The sequence below is a fragment of the Aspergillus foveolatus genome, assembly GCF_047715535.1.
Source record: "Aspergillus foveolatus strain CBS 279.81 unplaced genomic scaffold BDW70scaffold_133, whole genome shotgun sequence".
Classification (NCBI taxonomy): domain Eukaryota; kingdom Fungi; phylum Ascomycota; class Eurotiomycetes; order Eurotiales; family Aspergillaceae; genus Aspergillus; species Aspergillus foveolatus.
This window is the reverse complement of record NW_027396197.1, coordinates 1-21,399: the sequence shown is the minus strand read 5'-3', so window position 1 is coordinate 21,399 and position 21,399 is coordinate 1. Positions and strand designations below refer to the sequence as shown.

The 21,399-nt window shown below is 49.4% G+C and overlaps 5 protein-coding genes across 5 annotated transcripts; 2 read left to right on the top strand and 3 right to left on the bottom strand.

The window, feature by feature from the left end:
* Positions 1 to 3,318: 3,318 nt before the first annotated feature.
* Positions 3,319 to 4,586, top strand: BDW70DRAFT_166539 (uncharacterized protein; the record flags this gene model as incomplete). Its single annotated transcript, XM_073742010.1, has 6 exons — positions 3,319 to 3,359; positions 3,464 to 3,641; positions 3,704 to 3,786; positions 3,839 to 3,956; positions 4,141 to 4,378; positions 4,417 to 4,586. 6 exons carry the CDS (start codon positions 3,319 to 3,321, stop codon positions 4,554 to 4,556), a joined length of 798 nt encoding a protein of 265 aa, XP_073590982.1. The 3' UTR covers positions 4,557 to 4,586.
* A 3,955-nt stretch (positions 4,587 to 8,541) lies between these two features.
* On the bottom strand, positions 8,542 to 13,590 carry BDW70DRAFT_164747 (uncharacterized protein; the record flags this gene model as incomplete). The annotated part of the gene is made up of 9 exons (XM_073741543.1): positions 8,542 to 8,554; positions 8,662 to 8,864; positions 8,934 to 9,191; positions 9,782 to 10,399; positions 10,518 to 10,966; positions 11,077 to 11,865; positions 11,913 to 12,315; positions 12,372 to 12,411; positions 12,491 to 13,590. 9 exons carry the CDS (start codon positions 13,588 to 13,590, stop codon positions 8,542 to 8,544), a joined length of 3,873 nt encoding a protein of 1,290 aa, XP_073590981.1.
* Positions 13,591 to 15,002: 1,412 nt separating this feature from the next.
* Positions 15,003 to 16,962, top strand: BDW70DRAFT_154401 (major facilitator superfamily domain-containing protein; the record flags this gene model as incomplete). The annotated part of the gene is made up of 4 exons (XM_073739842.1): positions 15,003 to 15,024; positions 15,372 to 15,507; positions 15,655 to 16,080; positions 16,116 to 16,962. The coding sequence occupies 4 exons, from the start codon at positions 15,003 to 15,005 to the stop codon at positions 16,960 to 16,962; spliced, it is 1,431 nt and encodes a 476-aa protein (XP_073590980.1).
* Positions 16,963 to 17,651: 689 nt separating this feature from the next.
* BDW70DRAFT_21783 (uncharacterized protein) lies at positions 17,652 to 18,227 on the bottom strand. The gene has a single exon (XM_073743522.1). The coding sequence runs from the start codon at positions 18,076 to 18,078 to the stop codon at positions 17,782 to 17,784; it is 297 nt and encodes a 98-aa protein (XP_073590979.1). The 5' UTR covers positions 18,079 to 18,227; the 3' UTR covers positions 17,652 to 17,781.
* Positions 18,228 to 18,376: 149 nt separating this feature from the next.
* Positions 18,377 to 20,509, bottom strand: BDW70DRAFT_164745 (uncharacterized protein; the record flags this gene model as incomplete). Its single annotated transcript, XM_073741542.1, has 4 exons — positions 18,377 to 19,068; positions 19,130 to 19,362; positions 19,419 to 20,293; positions 20,447 to 20,509. The coding sequence occupies 4 exons, from the start codon at positions 20,507 to 20,509 to the stop codon at positions 18,377 to 18,379; spliced, it is 1,863 nt and encodes a 620-aa protein (XP_073590978.1).
* Positions 20,510 to 21,399: the final 890 nt, after the last annotated feature.

Here is a 21,399-nt window from a genome sequence, read left to right as displayed (position 1 = left end):
TTCCAGGGAAGTCTGTGCAACATTGTTAGGAATCTGTGAAACGCATCCACGCTTCTGAAACCACTCTGAACTCTGCTGCAGTCAACAGTAGGTTCGGCGCCTTTTTACCTGTTGCTCTAACTTGGAATTGTGCACCTCCAAACTAGCCGTGAGCTTAACAGTGTCCCTGTTCCATGTCCGTGGCCAAATCCGCAAAAAGCAAGCAAGATCACTCGCACACTAGTGCCATTGGTAGTTCACAGGAAAGCCTCCACCAATAATTTCACCATTGTTGCAGTTCCCATCCGAGTATATGCAAGCCGGCTGGATTAAAAACATTATAAGCCGTTTGTCTGCACGGTTCCACACCGAGTAAGAGGTGTCGCTGCATTTTCCAAGGTTGTACGGCATACTGGCCTATCCTCATCGTTGAATGCTGCACAATGACTGCTTCCACGACTAGTGGCGGTGCCCTGTTTGCGCGGTTGCACTTGATTATGCGGTACCACTGCAGCTTATTAAGGTTCTACTGCATACAGCCCTGCTTTTGCCATTGTATTGGCGGACTTGGTATGTACCTTACGCCGCGACAGAGAATGAAAAAAAAAAAAAAAAAAAAAAAAAAAAAAAAATGAAAAATGAAAATGGAAATGAAAATGAAATTGAAAATGAAAATAAACACAAATAAATGAAAGAAAATGCGGGGGTGCGGGCAAGATTCAGGCAAGATTCAGGCATTGCTCTGAGCAAACCAGCCACAAACTGGGCAGAGATACTCCGTCGCCTGGCTGTTGCCCTGCTCCGGAAAGCCCCCCCGCCCCTCCAACATCAGGTCTTTTCCGCGTCTTCGATTCACACGACAACCTCGTGCTGATGGCTTTGACTTACTATTTATCGGTCTCCTTCGTAGGCTCTGGCCTAGTTACGTTGAGCCTTTACGCCTATTTTTGCTGTCTCAAACAACTCACCCTGCGGTCTGAATCATCAACCGATGTCCTCATTGTCGGCGCTGTATGTTCTTTCTCGAAGGACATGATGGCTGCAACTAATACAACCAAACAGGGGCCGGCCGGGTAATCAACCCTCACACACCTGAGGAAGAACATACACTAAAAAGATTTTGGTCGCAGACTCACAACAGCGCTATGGCTCGCGCATACGGGAGTCCAATTCTGAATTATCGACAAGCGGCCGAATATCCCGCGGAGGGGCCAGGCAGACGGGTATGTAGTGTATACTGCCGCTAGTTATTAGATCGTTGTGGTAACAATAACAACCTGAGTCCTCGAACGATGGAAATCCTCGAGACACTCGAGGTAGATCACGAAGTGACGAGGCTACGGGAGCGTGCAACGGACGAGACGCTTTAGTGCCGCGATGCGCAGGGAAACCTGGCGAGAATGGAGCGTTTTCGGAATCAGCCTCCACAGGGTGTCAGGTACGTTTGTTTTCTGATCTCCGAATCATGAGGATATGACAATGAGTCTGTTGGCGTGTAGGTGGGGTCACGGAACGCTTCAACAGGGCGTCGTGGAGGAATCATGAAGAAGATAACGGAAGTTTGTGGCGTGGGGGTTGAATATGAGACTACATTTTTTGAGTTGAGTCTTGACCCAACCAAGGCCAATGATCCCGATGCCTTTCCGTGGTCTGCAATGGCGCGATATGGCACTAATGAGCCCGCGGGGCAGAAGCCGAGCAAGACTATGCTGGCGAAATACGTTGTCGGCGCAGATGGCGGACGGTGATTTGTTCGACAAACCATGGGGATTGAGATGCAAGGGACAAAAGGAGAGGCAGTCTGGGGTGTGATGGATATTATGGGACTTCCCGACTTTCCAGAGTGAGTGTCCCATCGACATCATGGGCTACACTGCTGATATGAAGGAAGATTCGGCGCAACGTCAATCATTCGAAATGATATCGACGGCGCAGTTGACTTTGTCCGTCGAGAGGAAGGTATGACGCGTATGTATGTGAAGTTGAACAAGTCTGCAGCTAGTTGGAAGCCATTAGATAGAGATGCAATCATCCCTGAAAGTATAATTACTAAATGCGAATGAATTATTCGCCCGTATAAGGTTCGTCCCCTACACTCAAAGTGTGCTCTCGAAAATGATCTTAATGACTTTGGTTGCTGCTTTCATAGCTTGACATTAAGGAATACGTATGGTAAGTCCCAATCCACATGTTTCTCCTGTGTACGCGACTAATATGGATCCAGGTGGTCAGCATTTACTGTTGCTCAGCGCATCAGCAATTCGATGGCCTTCCACGGTCGCGGGTTTCTAGTTGGCGACGCGGTCCACACACATTCCCCCCTGTGCGGCGCAGGCATGAATACGGTTGTGCAGTATGCAGTTTTCCTGAATGCAATGTATCAACCACTGACTGGCTACACAGAGACGCGTACAATTTCGGGTGGAAGCTCGCCGGCGTACTTAAACGCCAGCTAAACCCAGAGACATTACAAACCTATGGGGCTGAACGACGAGGAGTCGCAGAGGCATTGCTTGACGCCGACAAAACAATCTTGGCTCTGTTCCATGCCCCTCTGGGCCCAGAGGCGGAGGCATTATTAGTCAAAGCGGACGACATTCAGGTCTACCTTTCAGGCCGGGGAATACAATACCGCGAGTCATTACTAACTCATGGCTCAGCAGAAAGGCTGAGAAGCCTTGCGGTGCTACTTGGCCACTGCATCCCAGATATGACAGTGCAGAGCTATACGACAGGTAGAGCTAGCAACTTGGATAATTGGATCATGGCTGATGGACGATGGGCCGCTATTTTCTGGGCCGGCGATCTCTCGTGCGCTTCGAGAGTGGAGGACATCCACAATTGCTGCAAGCAAGTCGAGGCTATAAGAGCAAAGACATCTTCAAGGGCGGGGCATAAGTTGGATGCTTTCTTGATTCACTTCAATGAACGGCCAAGCGTAGAGTTGGCCGCCCTTCTAGGCTTGTTCGTCCAGATAACTATGTTGGTTAAGTTGGTGGTTTGGATGATATGGTCGGTCTAGGACTACATTTTAGCACGATATTTCTCTAGCCATGAAAATACTACATAAACTAATATATCAAAGCTCTGAATGAAAAAATCCGAGTCGGCGAATAAGATCATTCTATTAAATTGAAAGCAATGCTCAGCTAAGGCCCACTGTGCTGGGGAAATTTGGCATGACTGCTAATCCGAATGGGCTGTCGGCATCCTATGATAATTAAGTAACTGTAGGCAAAAATAAAGACGAGACCCCCGCAGGATACTGAAAATCACATTCCCTCCTCAGTTACTTCTGCACACTGAGCAAATCAGGAATATGAAGTTTTCCTGGCTGCTATGGTTTTTTGGCCTATGGGTTCAGGAAGGAACTCACCAAGGTGAGCCTGAAGGTACAAGACGAGATCCGAAAATGGCACCATCGATGCACTCCTGACGTCCGATCAGTTAGAGGAGAATGGTAAGAGAGCTACTATACGTCGAGAAAAAAGGTCTCGACTGATTTCTTAAGGGGCATGCTTTCGGAATCTGAGAGACTTGATTACATTGATGCTCTTCACTGTCTGCAGAGCAAGCCTCCAATTCTCCCCCGGGATCAGTATCCCGGTGTCCGCCATCGTATGGACGATTTCTCTGCGTCAGACTGTCTAGCTAAATGTACGGTTTTCGTAGTCTGACCGCCTGCACAGGACGCACGTCAATTACACTCTGAATATCACCCCAGCGGCATCTCTTTGGGTGGCATCGCCACTTCGTCTTGTGGGAAAAGGCCCTCCAAGGGGAGTGTGTGTATCGAGGCCACCAGCCGTAAACACCCCCATTCATTTTTCACTACAAACATAGCGACTAACTCCAAAAGTTACTGGGACTGGGCCCTCTCCGCCGACAACATCTCAGCGAGCCCCATCTTCGATGGCTCCCCCACCTCTCTCTCCGGCGACGGTGACCCCATCCCCCAAGACCCCTTCTTCAAACTCGTCCCAACGAACATCACCCATCCCCAATGGTTCCGGCGGCGGCTGCGTCACAAACGGTCCATTCGCGAACATGATGCTCAACCTGCCTGACCTAACTTTCGCCGGCGACGCCGAATTCTTGGCCAACACATTCAACTACTACCCACACTGCTTCACCCCAAACCTCAACTCGTATACGGCCCAGCTATTCACCAGCCAGCGCGATGTTGATCGTCTTCTCAAATCGCACTCAATTACAGAATTACAAATTTATATCGACTTCAGCGACTGGCCGGAACTCGGAAAGGCTGGGATCATGGGTCCGCATGCGGTGGCGCACATGCAGCTCGGTCGGACGATGGATGATTTTTGGACGGCGCCGCAGGATCTTAGTTTCTTCCTGCACCGTGCGCAGGTGGATCGGGTCTGGACGCTTTGGCAGAGTAAAGATCCTAAAAGGAGTGGGCCTTGAATGGCACAGACTCAATCCATAATGCGCCGAGAACCCCTGAGGTTACCTTGGATACGGAGTTGCACTTTGGATGGCTGGATCCGAGTCGCACATTGAAAGAGATGATGAGTACGGAAGATTATCATCTTTGCTATAAGTATGGGTCGTAGAGTGGTAGGGTTGGTGGACGCAGATGGTGGAGGTGATCGGCAGTTTGTTTTGTACCTGACTCGGTACGACATTGAATGTGATTTCACATGCTCACCGACGTATTGGGAAATAGATATTATGCATTACTGGAATTCAATCAGTCTGTCTGCGTTTTGTTACTGCAATGAGGTAGACCCACGTAAGATCTACGCAGGTGCCCAAGTTTTGCCCGAGGCGACGGTCCCTCATGCATACGACGACTAGACTTGTTAAACCACATGGCTTCGTCGGCATTAAGTCACGCAGCAAAGTCTTGTCGGAAGATCTTTTGTAGGGCATTCTATGGGGTCCGAACATCAATGCCGAATAGCAATCTGTGTGGTGTGGCTTGGTTAGTCCGAGATGGAGTAGAATTAACAATGTTGATGATGGCAGGGAGCGCCGCGAGCCAAGGAATCCCTTGTGTGATAATATGCCAAAGTATAACTTAATATGCTGGATCATCCTTTCTGATGCTCCGTCGGTCTGGGGGTGTGAGGCTGTAGCATAATACCACTTGGCACCCAGCTTGGACACCATACCACGCCAAAATTCCGAGAGGATTTTTGAGTCTTGATCTGAAATAAAATAGCAAGGAACACCCCAATCGCACATGGGCATGTAATCAACAGAGGCAAGCCCCTAATTATATGCTGTCCATGTTGATTGTCCAGGCACAAGACCTAATTATTTGGTGAACTTGTTGATGATAACTAGTAGGGTGTCCAAGATATTCCGCATCCTCTACAATGCTGTCTGCTACTGCTGCCTTACCTTTAGAAGTATATTAGCATCTGGGCAATTGGACAGCAAAGTCCACGGTAATGATATTAAATGGAACAGGTGCTGGAACAATGGGTTGCATAGCTCTATAGGGCTTGTGGTGTTTAACAATATTCTCCAGGCATGTAGGGCAGCAAGCAATGTAATCTCTTAATAATTTCTGTCCTTTGTAGAAGATAACTCTGTTAAGCGCTTGCTGACAGGCTTCCAGCCCCTGGTGGCCTTGTTTATTGTGGATTATTTGAAACAGTTCCCCTGACATGGAGCGAGGAAGGCAAAGCCATGGTGTGCTGTTTAATACTGGCTGTCACAGGCTATAGCCTGGATCTTAGTTGTCGGCCATGCCCTCAACCTGGTTCTAAATAAGGTTTCTGCAACATTGGTATACAACCTCGGAAGTGCAGCGCGCAGCTTTGGTAAAGAGATCTGCCGGCATACAGATCCGAAAAGTCTTGACGTACGACCGGAAAAGGTTGATAAAAGGGAGGAGGATGATATTTGCGCTTCTATCTTTTGTTTCCTTCTCTAAGCTTGTGATACTCGTTTATACAGGACAGCCAGTTGAAAATAATACTGCCAACGCCCGTTACACTGGCCTCCTGTTAACCTTTTGCCGCCTTATATATAGAAGTCTGTTATTTAGCAAATATGGCAAGGCATTTGTTTTATTGTTCTCTAGCATGTAAATGATAGACAAGGTTTATGAGTCTTTATTATATTTGTGTCTGACTTGCTTTTTAAAATCTTCAGACAGGTAAAGAGAAGATTTGACATCTTCAGCTCAAGATTTGCTGGACGGGCTGGCAATTGCAGCAAGGCCGTCGAGGTCTAGGTATTAATATTTAGATATTTTGTTCCTGGTTAGTCAGGAGAGGGCATCTGGCATAATGTTTGTTCTTCCAGGCTTATTATAGACTGGAAGGCGAAACTGCTGTATATATTAACTCGCATGGATGAATTAGAGGTTGAGATTTTTTAGTATAACTGAATTAAGGGATGTCTGCTTTAAAATACTAACTATAGAAGCATGGTTAGTATAGACAACAACCTTGCTGGCTGACTCTGTAAAATGTCGGATCTTCTGCAGGGTCTAAACTAGGCAAGAGACTTTAAGGTCAGTGGGCCAATTAGAGATCTCTGCCTTGGTAATAGTTTGTGATAGAAATAGAATGGGTTGTACTTGGTTTGAGGAGGGGCCTGTAATACATCCTCATGATTGTATACTGGGTCAAGGTGATATACCATGACTCCGTGCCTGTTCTTGGACGCGTCAAGGTTAATATATAATACAACCTTTGGATCAAAGTAAGCAAGGTTGCAGTTTGCAGAATTTGTTCTGGATATCTTTAAAAGATTGGAGTTTTTTGGCAGAAGGATTAGATCAGCATCTATCTTTCCTCGGGCAGATTGACTACACCAATATTAGATCTGTCAGGGAGTGCCCAAATGTCATAGCATTTAACAAGGCGCTGGTCTGTAGTGAGTTCTCAGGAGTCTGATAATATATTATAACACCATTTGGCAAGATGCTGGCATTTTAGGACAACACTTCCTTTTTATTAAGCAAATTAGATAGTTCTAAACTGGAGCCTCTCTTCTTTGTTTTCTTTTCAATCACCGCCTGTGACGAGCTACGCCCGAAGTCTTGATTCGAGCATTGCCCGAATTACGACGAGCCGGATAAGCCGGACATGCTGGGCATGCTGGGCATGATCAACATGATCAACAACATGATTAACAGGATTAACAAGATCAACGTGATCAACATGATAACGTGACCAACGTGACCAATATGCTCGATACTGATCAACACGCTCGGAGTTCAATGGTCCGAGCTTGCTACCAAGCTTGCCATTCAGGCAAAGCATATAAGAAGCTCGACGGTTACTGTTTATTAGTTCTTTAGCGAATTCCTTCTCTAGTCCAATGCTACTTGTTAGTATCAACGACTCTATATGGCTTGGCTCTGAACGCAGGAATCGAACCCTACTCGGAATGACTCGCCGTCAAACAATTACGTGTAACTCAAAGGGCCATCATATAACTATCGCATTATTTCTCCACTGACCGTTGACTAACATCACTCCCCCTCTGGTAGTTTTAATGTATATTCCCCATTTGTTACGGATCCTCTTGGGATTCGATATCAAGGGGCTAGGCAAACAATCATGGAAGCTCCGGATACAGTCGAGATCTAGGGATCCTTCTCCGGGAGACGCTATGTTGGCGGAACCATCAGGATCAGCCACCGTTTCCAGACAAGGCTTTTGTCATGATATTGCTACTAGGTTACATGCGTACAGCTCCATAGACGTATTTAGGACCAAATGAGATTCCCTGGATTGGGGGATCCTCAAGGCTCAGTTTTGATTACGCTGGCTATTCGTTCTTCTATCATTAATTCTACGTGGTATTGGAATCCTTACCTGGTTAACGGCTGATCTATCCTGACAAAGTAGATCTCTAACACCATTAAAGTGAAATTTTACTAACCAACAAGCAAGCAGCCGCTATTGAGGGGAAATCTATCCCATCCTCATTGAGTAGCCAGGTCTTAATATGCTGTCTGGTTATGGTCATTTACTGCCATGATAGCTTTGCCCAGGAGCTTCGTGGGAACGCCAAGCTGTTAATAGTTAACCCACTCTCTCAATGCATGTGCAAAGTCCTTGATAACGACTTCTCCAGCGCACTTTCCGTACTGCCTCTGGCATCCTGATGTCCCCCAAGGAGAGACCCTCAGACAGCTCCTAATTCAATACCCGGGCAGTACTCTCTTGCCTTACCAGATCTTGCGGGGCATGTGCCGTGGGGGGGTTATACCAACCTATATCAGTGCATTAAGCATGGACAAGGATTACATCCAGAGAGCGACATCCTTCTCTTAGTTTAGATTCTTAAACACGTGGTCGTAAAGATGCAGGGATACTAAAGATATGCCTGAAGAATACGACCACAGTAGAAAGAACCAGGAAAAACTAATAAGATGACCTGCATAGCAACGAACTAGTTGATACTGACAACTTTGGTTGGTTCTAAGAACATTGGCAAGTGTAACAGTCAAGACAGGCAATTCCTGACTCTTCCATCAGCAACAGCACCTGTACAGATCTGCACCCTTTCAAATCTTGCCCAGGACAAAACCCAAATACTAATTAAACCATCCTATCAACAACGACGGTGCTAAAGCTCGTACCTGTATAGGTAGTAGTAGTATCCGTGCCTCGCAACCATCTTCTACATCTATCCAATCTATCGATAGCAACTCGCCTGATGCGTCTGCGGAACCGAAGGGCAACCCACAGTCCACCCACGAGGAAAGCTGCAATAGGGATAGCGACGGCCCAGAACAGACCTTGAGTGAAACTGCCCCCGCGGATGGCGACACTGTTCATACCAAGGTAAGAGGTTACGAAGGAAAGCGGGAGGAAAATGACCGTGACAATGGTAAATAATGTGATGGCTTTTCTGTTGGATTCTTTGCGGACCTCGAGCATATACCGGAGCTGAAAGAGAAGGGAGGACTGGGTTAGTAACTCTTGACTGGGATTGGTGATGGCTTGTGGCAAACGTACTGCTACAGCGGCTCGTTCTGCCATGCTTTCAAGCTGGGAAAGGTCATGTTGCGTCTGCTTGAGATGCTGTCGGCTGCGAGATATAGCAGATTCGCTGAGCTTTGTAGGAAGATCCTCTGAGCTGGACAGGACCTCGAGAGTATCGTCGAGGAGATTCAGTTGCTGGTCAAGGATGAGATGAAGGATCTGGATCTCCTCCATAAGTTGCTGCAACGCATCGAAAAGATCGGAGCTCGGATTTCGGCGAGCGTGGAACTCCTGGCATTGAAAATTAATAAACAAAGGAATTCTATAAGGGGGAAGCCACAGTAAAGCGGAGGCACTTACCAGTTGTGAAATATGGCTCTTATACATTTCAAGCAGATCAAATCCGTCCATAGTCTTATATTGCCAATGGAGGTCTGCTCTGGGTAGCTCCGCAAGTCTTTTTAAAACCAAGGCAATAATGTCCTCAGCGTGTACTCTAGTAAACACCTCGGCTTTATTATATTCCCCTGTACGGGCCATGCTGATAAGTTCATATTTGCCCCGAGTCAAATGTCCGTAGCACTGTTCAGTCCATACTTGTAGAGTGTGCCAGGTCTGGGCCTCTTCTCCCACCGGCTGGCTGCAAATACAGACTAGAAATACGAGAAGTGGGAACCCATGCACTAAAGAAGGAGGAAGTATGGGTGCTGCAGGCCGGTCATTGGAATTATGAGCGACACCCGCATGGATCCGATCGACTATCTTGACAAAGCAAGAAAGAATGCTCTCGATATTATCCAGGTAGGTGTTTGTATACTTGGAGCCTTGCAGCCTGATAAGATTGCGAGCGAAATATTCAGCAAATATGCAGGAGGACTCACGCTACCGCGCACAATATCACAGATTGCGCCAAAGAATTTCCCAATGAGCCAGGATTCATCCAGCTTCTGGTAGTGTAACGGGATGAAACAGTCGAGTAGGTGCATTGCAGCCTGTATGACTCTTTCCTTTCGTGCCCAGACCTGCCTTTCTAGCAAGTCACTGTCCGAGTCTTCACCCAGATGGAACAACCTCACTCTCATCCGCTCCATCTCCACCTGCACTTTCATGTAAGTGCTGTTAGAGACTCTATTCATCACTGCACTCTCGTCGGGCTGGAACCTGAGAATATATAAGGCTTCCTTGTCACAGCCTTCCAGTAGCGTACCGACGCCAGAGTCGCCCCAATCATTGGGCTCCCGTTTTTCGAAGCGTTCATTAGTCGAATCGCCAAGAAAGTCATGGTTAATTTTAGACTCAATTTTCGACTCAAAAAGAGGACACATCCCGGAAATGCTTGCTGAGTCGGGCAACGCCGGGGCAGCAGCGAAGGCTGCTTGATCAGACGGTAGCGTTGAGCATGGTGTGGTCGCAGACGAGGTTGTAGGCGAAGACGACGATAAAGGATCTAATGTGGTGGAAGGAATGGGGGATGATGACCGTGGCTCAACCAAAGTCTCCTAAGTGGGAAGATAAGCGTCTTGAGGATGAAACTGCTGATGCAAATTGGGCGGGCTTGTACCTTTGTTTTCCAAGCATCGCATCATTCGGGACTTGATACAGGAAAGGATTCATTACCCCCAGAGGGTCTTTCCTGTCCAGGTGCTTGTCATCGTCCTCCTCGGATTCTAAATAATCAAAAACATTGATTGCGTCATCCGCCCTGGATGTGACACTGTCTGGCGATGATCCAGCGCTGCTGGACTGGCGGTCTTTGTTTGACATAGAATCAGCATCATTGTCGCCAGCGCCTCCGCCTTTCTCTCCAACGCCATCACCGAAGAGCGAAACAGTATCTTCGTCCGCTGGATTTAAACGCGAGAACGATTGCTCTGCTTTGGCCGACTGGGACAAATTATCCTCTAGTTCATTCTGTACATCCCCGTTCTTTAGTCGAATTGTGACTGAAATCCCAGGATAGACTTCGTCGTTCCAGTCAACGGGAGCAATGGGTCCGTCTGGGCCATCAAGAACATAATTGCCTGCGATGAAGGCTTGTCTGCGCTCAGAAGTATTTTGATTGCAGCCTGATGCCAATTACTGGGTACATACTCTAGAAGTCAATTTTTTCCCTCCGTTAGCGGAAGCTGTACCATGTCCATCTATCATGTAGGGTACAGTACCGTCCAACTCTGACCAATTCTCCATGGAATTTGCAGGCGAGTGCCCGAGAGATCTGTTAGCCAGATTGGTTGTGCATTCCGCTGCTCTGTATCGCCACGGAATGTCAGAAGCTTTCTTTTATCGTTTCTATAGCGCCTATGCTGGGTATCGCGCCCTGTATTCGTTGGCCGCACCACCAGGGCCTGAGTAGCATTCGAGGAGTGACGGCCAGGTATATCAATATATGGCTTTGCGTACCATGTGCTGTCGCCGAACGGTGGAAAGGGTTTCGTGTTGTATAGGTAGTACGGGTGGTGGTCAGAGTACTCGCTGGGCTGTTTTGGCAGGAAGAAACGGGGATTAGCATGGCTCTTTGAAGCAATAACCAATTGGTTCTCAATAGCGGGTTCAGGGTTCCGCGTCCCAGACGCCACTAAAGAAATGTTTTGCGGCTCTGGTGATGATGCCCTTTGCACGAGTCGAATGGTAATATCACCGGGCTCAGTCTTGTTAACGATATCTGCCCAGTTAGTTTCCGACACGGGTTCATTGCCAACCAATAATTGGACTTTATTCCTCCAGGAATCATTGACGAACAGTGTTATCAAGGGTTGTCCTGGATCTAGGACGCCGAGGAATGTCTTGAGGAATTCAAACCACGTTTTGCATTGGTTTAGGGAGAAGCAGTACTGCTTTCCCTGCAAGCCATGTATACAAATCTTCCTCTGCTCACGGAACGAGGGTGGCGGGCTGGCCTTTTCCAAGTGGATATACTTCCCTCGCACCGCGTTAATGTCCACGGGGCCAGTACTGATGATCAAATCTTACGCACGTTAGTACCACAACACTGATGCAGATGGCGGGGCTTACCATTGTTAATTAAGAGAATCCAAACCTGCGGCACATGTAGTCCACATAGCTGGTTTCCCGTGTTGCAAGATACTTGGTCTTCGTCTCTGGACACTGTCGACACAAAACAGTAATGAAACTGCAGAAGGCTTCGAACAGGATGGACGGATTCCCGCCTCGTGCTGGGCTGAGGTCGGAAAGGCTCGAGGCTCAGATATGGGAAGGCAATGAATACAGCGTCCACACTCGGTTTTGGTTTCTTGCCATCCTCGTCGCTGTCCCCGCCAACAAACCGCCTCACCGTTGGCTCCAGGTATCTCCCATGGACAAAGGGTTTTTCATACCCCTGCTCCAGCTCTTTGAATAGCTCTGTGATTATTGGAAAGGCATTTTCGGGAACCTCCTTTAGCCGCAAGCTTTCCATCTAAACGGACTGTCAGCTAATCAAAACACGCGTCATTTGATTGGCGATGGGCAAACCATGAAGGACACCAACTCCATTGTATCGCTAGTGTGGTGCCTATTACAATGATGGTGTTAGTAAGATGCACCATGGAAAGGTCTTGATGAATCCTTCAAGATGTTTTGGTGTGACGAACATCCAGCAAGTCTCGGAGCGACGCTCTTCATCTTGCGCTGCATCGTATGTCAGAATCGCAGCATTTTCTTTCCCGAATCGTGCAACAGATACGACTCGGCTTTGAACTATATCATATCGCTCGAGCTTCATCTTGGGTCGGCCTGGGATATTGACAGGAATCTCTTTCGTCAACGTTCTCCACGGTCTAGAGATCTTCCCTGGGACGTGCTCCTCCCGGTCTGACTGCAATGTACGAAGGTTTATAAAACGATGGGCACGTCTTGCAAGGTGCATATTGACCTGGGGTGTCGCTTCATTGATCGGGTTGGGGTTTTCGCCGGCACTGGATGGAGCGCTACCGTGGGGTCGCGAACCATGCGGTGGATATGAGATTCCTGGGGGAGACCAGTAATGTGGCGATGCATAAGCACTGCGGAAGGAAGTCGAGGGTGGCGGTAGACTTTGATAAGCGTACGGCGAGGGATAGTACGAAGGGTGATATATGGTATATGGCGGCTGCACATATGGCTGCGAATGACGACCAGAAGGCGGCCAATAGCCTTGAGGTTTAGTAGATGGGGATTTCTGTTGTCGAGAGCGGTGCCGTCGTGACACTGCCTCATCGTCATATCTGCGAACAGGCGCTATCTCAGGAGGCAAAGAGGTTGTTGAGTCTTCGTTAGTTCGGTGATTATAAGGGTATCTGGTAGCCACACGGGCTCCCGTTGGGGACGACGTGTGCAAGGATCGTACCCGCTCAATCTCATCGAATAAGGCATCCGCACTGCGGTTAACCCACGGAGGGTCGTTAAATGGAAATAAATCTTCAAGAGGAGATATTCTCCCGTGGCGTCGGCTTAGCTGTTCCTCGGATGAAACACTTGAGTGCGTTCTTGTTCGTAGGGGAGTTCGGGGCTCGGTCCAATCATAAAGGCTGTCAAACAATGGTGATTGATGACTGACATCCACTGGGGCATTTTGGTAACCGTCATATGCCCGTTCAATGCTTGGTTGGTGTAAGGATGTCGCGACCTGGCGTGTATCTGGAAGGATGGCCTCCGCGTCCTCGTCGTATTCCTCGATGAAAGCCGGATGGGGAACACTGCGAGCAGACGACATCTCTCCAGAAGCAAAGCAGGCCAAAGACCCTGAATATTCAACTTAAGGTGAGAATCCACAGCAGGATTTGATGAATAGATGAGAAAAGCGCTGCGAGGCTCGGGTTGAGGGGAACCGTAACAGGGCGCCCGGCAGTGCTCACCTGCATGCACAGCCACTCTGGCGTAGATAGCCTTGATAATCCCTTCAGAGATGATATTGAGACGCAGATCTTAATGTTACCAAAGCTTGTCATCGTTAGATCACCGGCGCTCGGAACACAGAGACCGTTCTTACTAGGCAAGAAGATCTCCTCTGTTAATCCAGTGTTCGTCAACACCGGTCAGCAAGGCTGGCGGCAACAATTGAGGTTTCAGATCCTCTCTTTTACTGCGCCGGTGAATGTTTGCTATAGCTCAGCCACCACCATGCATCATGATGCCGTGCTTCCATTTGCTCTTTCCAGCCCCAGCGAATCAATACATTTTCTGCTGATACCAGCAGTCACTTCTAGGCAGCAGTAAAGGGTTGTTAAAGTCAGAATTTATTTCCATGGACATTTAGTGAGTGCTATTAGGCGTTATGCAGGGTAACCCTGTCGCGTATAAGCCCCCCCAAGCAGCGTGTCCTTCAATTTTGGCAGATTAAACCAATTCAATTCCTATCCGAAGATTTTAACAATGCGAATCATGCTGAGATACGATCTGGAAGTAGTAGCTTGGAGTACATTGAAATCGCGTAAGGTACGGGATGACATAACTAGCAGTCTGAGAAAGGCTGTTGAACAGTGATCCTGGGCATTAGAAATTCGCGACCCGTGGACTGCTACGACGTAAGATTTCATCTACCATACTCCCGCATGTAATGTGCACGGTCCTACATCATATTACATGCTTCGGCGCTTCCACCTATCGAGCGTAAAACCTGACCACTGGCTTGAGGAACTATGCACCAAGAGTTAATGGACAGTAATTCCCATCTCGATCGAGTGCCCGAGGGAGATTGTCCAAGTGCAGGCTCGGGAATATATTTAGAACAGAATAACGGTGTAGATACAACAGGCAGGCTACAGAGTCAGCGAACAATTGCACAGACGTGACAAGACGTAGCTCGAGAATTCTCAGTTAACTGGACGGTTAGCAACAGCAGAATTGAGGCTCATTCCGGGCAAATACAATAATTGGGCTCGCATTTTCTTAGTTCCCGCTGCTCAACTCCAAAAATGCGCCGAGATCATAGAATATCTGCCTGATCAAGACAGACATGAGAATCGTTAGAATTAGAGCTAGAAAACCAAAGTGCCATGTGTCTCCCGTCACCTTGTAAAAATTTTTTTTCTTCTGGGCCCACAAACAAGAGAGTCTCGCATATAAGTACTTCTCTCGTTGTCTAACCCTAAGATGATAATATACTGGGCACCCTTGGATTTCGCAATGGTTTTGATTTTACATCATAGTCCAGTTACTGGCCGTGTTTCCCAGGTCGAAGTTGATTGCCCAAGACAACAGATCAGAATTTTCATCATCGTCCAGATTGATAGCGCCAATCTCTCCAACATCATCATTGAGTAAACTGTCAATATTAGGGGTAGTTCTGACACTGGGCTGACGTCAGTGCTCGTCGGAACATTAGGGCGTTGCCTGAAACTTTGATGTCGCAAACTTGTCCACGATCTTGTCCAGCTTCTGCGTGATGGTTTTTGCAGCTTGCAAGCATAACGCTTGATATCTTTCCCGGGAAATAGCCACGCTTTCAAGTTGTGATGCAAGTACGGAAAGATTCTTAATCACAGCCGATGTAAGATCCGCTCCTGTCTGCAACAAATGAAGAAAAGACAGCTGGACAGGGCGATGCCAGCGCTATCGACGAAGATGTCCGCAAGATTACCGGCTTTCGCTGGTTCCTCATCTGCGCCGCTCTCTACCTCTCGGCCCTGATGTAAGGGCTAGACACGACCGCTGCGGACGTGCAGGGAGCTGACCTTCGCCGAGGTCTCTCAGTTGGCCTAGATCGGCGCCGGTTTCCCTCTGCGGATCAGTGGCCGTCATCCTACCCTACGGGTTCCTCTACACGACCTTCATGAAGTGCCTGTACATTGCCGGCCGGCATTGTGCTCCTTCAGGCTGGCTCGGCTGTCTGTGGCGCCGCGCCGACCATGAACGCGCTGATCGTGGGCCGCGTGCGTGCCGGCGCCGGCGGCACTGGCATCTACCTGGGCGGCTTGAATAACTTCTTAGCCATGTCGACACGGCAGGAGCGCGGCACTTACCTCGCGGCCACGGGCTTTGTAAGGGGACTAGGCGCTATACTCGGGCCAGTTGTCGGCGGTGGCTTCTCTGACTCTTCGGCCACTTGGCGATGGGGACTCTACATCAACCTCATCATCGGCGCCATCACGGCCCCCGTTTACCTTTTTTACTTGCCAGCCATTCATGCAGGGGCGGGCAAGAGCCTGCACGACCGCCTTGTGCGCCTTGACTACGTGGGCTTCGTCTCAGCGCCGGCATGTGGGTGGCGTTCGCTATAGGGTTCATCTCAGCCGGTAGTGTGTGGGCGTGGAGTGAGCGGCGTACGATCGCCTTGGTCGTTGTCTTTGCCTTGCTCCTCGTGCTCTACTCCCTGCAGTACTTTTGCGTCTTCACTACGGCGGCGACGCGGTCCTTCCCAGGCCATCTGCTGCGCTCGCGGACGCAGATCCTGCTCTACATTACCACCACTTGCGCCAACACCGGCATGTTCTTCACTGCATACCACATCCCCATCTACTTCCAGTTCACGCAGAATAACAGCTCGCTGATGGCCGCCGTGCGACTTCTCCCCTACCTGCTGGTCACCATCACCTGCAACCTGGCCACCGGTTGGGTGCTATTCAAGGTGCAGTACTATATGCCGCTGTGTCTGGTGTCGGGCGCGCTAATGACGCTGGCCGTGGGACTGTTTGTCAGCCTGCTGTCGCCCAAAACCCCGACGACGCAGATCTACGGCTTCAGCATCCTGATGGCCGTGGGTACCGGCATCACGATGCAGCTGGGCTACGCCGTTGCCAGTCTGAAATTGCCCCCGACGGACATCTTCAGCGCTATCAACCTACAGAAAATCGCCCAAACTGGCGCCAGTCATCTGTCTCGTCGTCGCTGGTCAAGTGTTTCAGTCCACGGCCGTGCGGAACTTACACGGGGTCCTGACGGGATAGGGTTCAGCCAGACCGAAATCCACGACGCGGTGGCGGGCGCGCAGAGTACGCTGTTTGAGAGCCTGAGTGGAGACTTGAGGGATGCCGCGATTCGGGCTATCACGGCCGCCATGCAGAGAGCGTTTATCGTACCTTTGGTGGCGGGCGGCGTGGGGTTAATCAGCTCATTGTTGATGAAGAAGGAGCGGCTGTTTGGGTAGGTTGATCAATGTGGATTTAGAAGCTGAAATATCAATGGGGGCTATGATTACCACTATAACTGAGGATATATATTAATCCTCTGCTTTTCGGATTCTGATTTTGCGCCTTTGCGGTTAGACCTATCACAATTAGAGCTACCCGATAGATCGCTAACTCGCTCTCTTTATGTAGTTCCTGCTATTTTAGGACCATATCTCTTAATTCGCATACGATATTTTGACTCTAATTCACCTTCAACGAACTGTAGTCTTTATCTAAAAACAAGATACCATACGGGTCCCATTATTTATTACGGTACTAAGAGCGTAAAATGCTAACCTCATGTCGGACCTCTTGGCTGTGTCTGGAATATATAATTATAGTAAAATAATTATCACCTGGTGGGCAAAGCTCCCGGTAAGAGCGGCATCTTGAACAGCTCACTGGGACTCGTCGATACTGCGCAATTGCTTGCCACAGTGCACCGACACCAGAATGGCCAGCTAAAGAAGTCCAGACAATGGCAGAGTTGATGTGATTTGCGCGAATGGAAGAACTGCTTTTTTGGCCTTGCTATCATCTTCACTGCTGTACCAGACAATTGCGCCTTGATGCTCAAAAAATGCCCACATATGTGCTTTAATGTAAGTTACCTATCTGTGGTGTCTTTGTTTCTGACCTAAAGCTTGTGGTCGTATAGCTTGGGTAGCTTGTCAGGCAGAAATAGTCCTCAGAATTATTCTTCACGCAAAATCCAGCCTCGCGTTCGGAGTCCAATATAAAGGATGACAGCGCGCTGCAGAAGACCTTGACTTCAGCCATGACACCCAAGTGATCTGTTATTCAGGGCTTCTCGAACCCAGCTCCAAAACCTGCCTCTGTTCCTCGTCTTCCTTAACCAGGACGCCTTCGCCAAATCTTTGGAACTTGACCACCTCGACAGCACCCGGAAGACAATTTTGTCCAACCTGGAACATCCAAACTGCGCGCGCTGGGTTGTCGTCGCTTGCTGGCACCATTTGAAGGCTTTTTTGTGTTCTTCCTGCCCGTCTGGCTCGAGGAACGCATCTTTGGGATCTCTGTGAAGACCAATCTATTGTTACATGCCAGAGCCATTGACCAAATATTTTTGTCATACGAGAACAATTGTTGGGGGAACTAAGCACAGTGGTTGGTAAAGTGGACTTTGGAGGGCTTCGGGCGTTCACATGACGTTCCCACACGGGTTTCGGCCGTTGACTTGCGGCCTCACGAATCAAAGTTAATAGAGGTAGCGACGGGATTTGCGCCCTTCCAGCAATTGTTGAACGGACATATGATAAGGGACTGTTCTGAAGGTTGGTCAATTTGCCAAAAATTCGGAGGCAGTCATGGTTCTGTACGTTATGTCACGTTCGCGCATATGAGAATAACTGTTAGTCCAACCTGACGAACTTAATATTTAGTCCCTGCCTTCTTCGGGCTCACAGAATGTAAGGCTACATTGTCAATCATTTCGGTCTCTTCAGGGACGGGAATAGCGGCCATTATTCCGTCGAACACGGATATATCCGGATCCAACGTCCAAAATCCTGGTGATAGTCGGCTTTGACGGAGGAGTTCCTCATCCATGAGAGCTTCAGCGGCCATGGGAAGTTCCATGTCAAGCTCATTCTGCCGCGGCAGGTCAAGAACTTCGGCTGAATCGCGTAGATTTTCAGCAGCGCCAGCAGAGAAGCTGTCAACTTGACTACTTTGGTACTGCCTGCACATGGCGACGAGTGCACAGCCGTAGATTGCCGGCCGTGTGTCTGCTCTGGCGCTTAATGACTGCATCAGGACCGCAGCGTCCTGTACCAGTTCCAAAAACTCTTTTCGACACTTAGGCAGCACTAGCCCGCCCCGTAGAGCTCGAATGACGCACAAGCAAACATGGACCATGAGTACAAAGGCGAAGTCACATAGATAGCGCAGACGATCCTTGGATACAGGGGAAAGATCCTTGAACCATTGCAGAAAGTCCTGGGCCGCATCCAGAGTTTCATTCATGGCAATATAGATCTCGCCTGCCTCATCAACCAGGTGTGTAAGGAGATGGAACCGGGTGAAGTGGAAGTAAAAATACAGTTGATGGCCGGGTGCGGCAGCTTGAGGAACAAGACACATTTAGCAGAGAAAAATCAACGGAGACAAAGAAATGTCACCTACCGCCGGTCAAAAAGTCTTGCCACTGAGATTTCCAGTGACCTAACGCGTCATTGACAGTTTTCGGGCAGCTCGCGGGGATAGAAGAGGCACTCTCCCAGAGCAGGCAGAGCTCGCACTCGCCGAGCAGGAGGCGGATGCGAGGATGATCCACAGTCTGCTCCAGGGCGGATTTAGCGCGATGAAGCTCTACAGAACCAGAAAGAGTTCGGGGGCAGCCGTGAAGGACAGCACAGCTGCAATGAGTCAGTGGAATGGAAGGTATCGAAGAGCTGGCGGACAGCGGGCTTACTGGTGACTCATGGTGTACAGCCAGACCTCCCACACCAGGGGCAATTTGTCGTCTGAGGCCTTGTCCAGCGGACAATCGAGCCCGAGCCTTATTTTCGAGGCATAAGCCTCAGCTATTCCTTTAAGAAAGATCATGTCGAAATATGGGAACGCCTGCTGGTCCTCGTGGTTGGGGCCGGTCGCTTCGCAACACGCGTACAGCACGATAAGGCCCTGCATGTTCTCCGCCTTTGCAATGCTTGACTGATTCGCCATGGATCGGAAGATCAACTCGGAGATCAGGCGTCGAAGAATGCAACCGGTACGATCGCGCAGAGCGGTAGAGTCGGGCAAGTACCGAGCGACCGCATATATCGCTGCCAGAACATACAACGGTTGAGTAGGGAGGGCCGTGAAATCCGTCGCATATAGCGACGGGATGAAGGGAGAAATGCGCTCGCCGAACAGAGTAAAGAGCTCCAGCGCCTCTGCCGGGGTAGTGGCGGCCTCGGCGAGGCACGCCACGAGGCCGCTGCGATCGCGGTCACTGGCCCGAGCGGCCGGCGACGCGACCCAGTCTCGTAGGTCGCCGGTTTTCTGGCTCTCAGATGGAGTTGGATACGTTACAGAACATAACCGCTGCTTAGTTTTCAATTCCTGGACGCGGGACGGGGTGGCTGCGGCGACGGTCGGCAGCGGACACGCGTCTGGCGCAGGACGCGGTCGGGTGCGCATCGCCCTACTGGAGTTTCTGGTGCTCTTCGCATCCAGGCTCTCCTTGCGCAAATTCGATGTAAAACGACCGCTTGCATCGCGGAGTTTGCCAGGATGATACCCGTTCGGACGAGGAAGAGGAGAGCGACGGTCCTGCTGATCCTTCTGGTGTTTCTGGTGCTGCTGTGAACGGCGTGAGCTCCCGGCAGAGGCAGTGTTGACGGGTAAGGTGCAGTGGAGGCCCAATTCCGCACAGCGTTCACATGGAGCCCAATCGCCACAGCATCTTCTCTGCCAAACCGGTCAATTTACCATCTCGACGAGAAAGCGACGTACCCTTCTTTTACGGCATTCCGTACACGACGGGCCAGTGCGTCTGACACTGTCGGATGCGGCCATTGCAGTTATTGGGCCTGTCGAGAGACAGTTCCGCCGCAGATGACGACCAGATGCCGAGATACGATAGAACGGTGAGGGACAGGGATAAGGGGCGTAGGTGTATGTGGAGAGGATGTCATGGAGGAGCTAAGAACCTGGAGAAGATCTCCGCTTGGTCCCGTGCAGAAAGTCCTTCACACCAATTTCATTCTTGACAGTCTTGGCAAGGAAACTATTGCGGGACTAGTGGGCCAGTTCAAGCCCTTTCAGGATATTAACCACTGACGGCGTCCGACGGATCGATCCGGTCGCGACGCCAGGGTTGCTCCCTCACCTATTGCATGTCTGCAACTTCTTTACCTGAATATGTAGATCCTTCAGTGCAGTGACACCTTCCTTATAATAAGTGAAATAAGAAAAAAAAAAACGAAGAAGAAAGGGAAAAGGAAAAAGGTTTGGATTGCAGAGATCCTCTCATGCTCAAGCTAAGGGTCTATGCACTTGGTCCGGTAGTTCTATCCCACTATATATTAACTTTTATGGAATTCTCGGTACATTCTCAGAAATATTTTTTCTGGATTACCAACGGTATCCCTGCAACCCGCTATGATGAGAATCATTCAAGGCAGGTTTTTTGTACCAAGTTAGCAGCCCTGAGCTTCCCGGGGCCATCATTACCCCTCTGTGGGCACTGAGATTCATGGGGTCACCTAGTCCTTTCCAGGCAGCAGCTTGATAGCACCATTGCCATGCAAAATATACAGGTCAGCGACATCGAGGTAGCACTTACCCATCCACCCCCATCAATAAAGTGGGACGGATCGTACTAAGCATCAGATCCTGTCACAGGCTATGGCCTGGGTCTTGGTTATCGGCAATGCCCTCAACCAAAGGTCTAAACAAGGTTACAT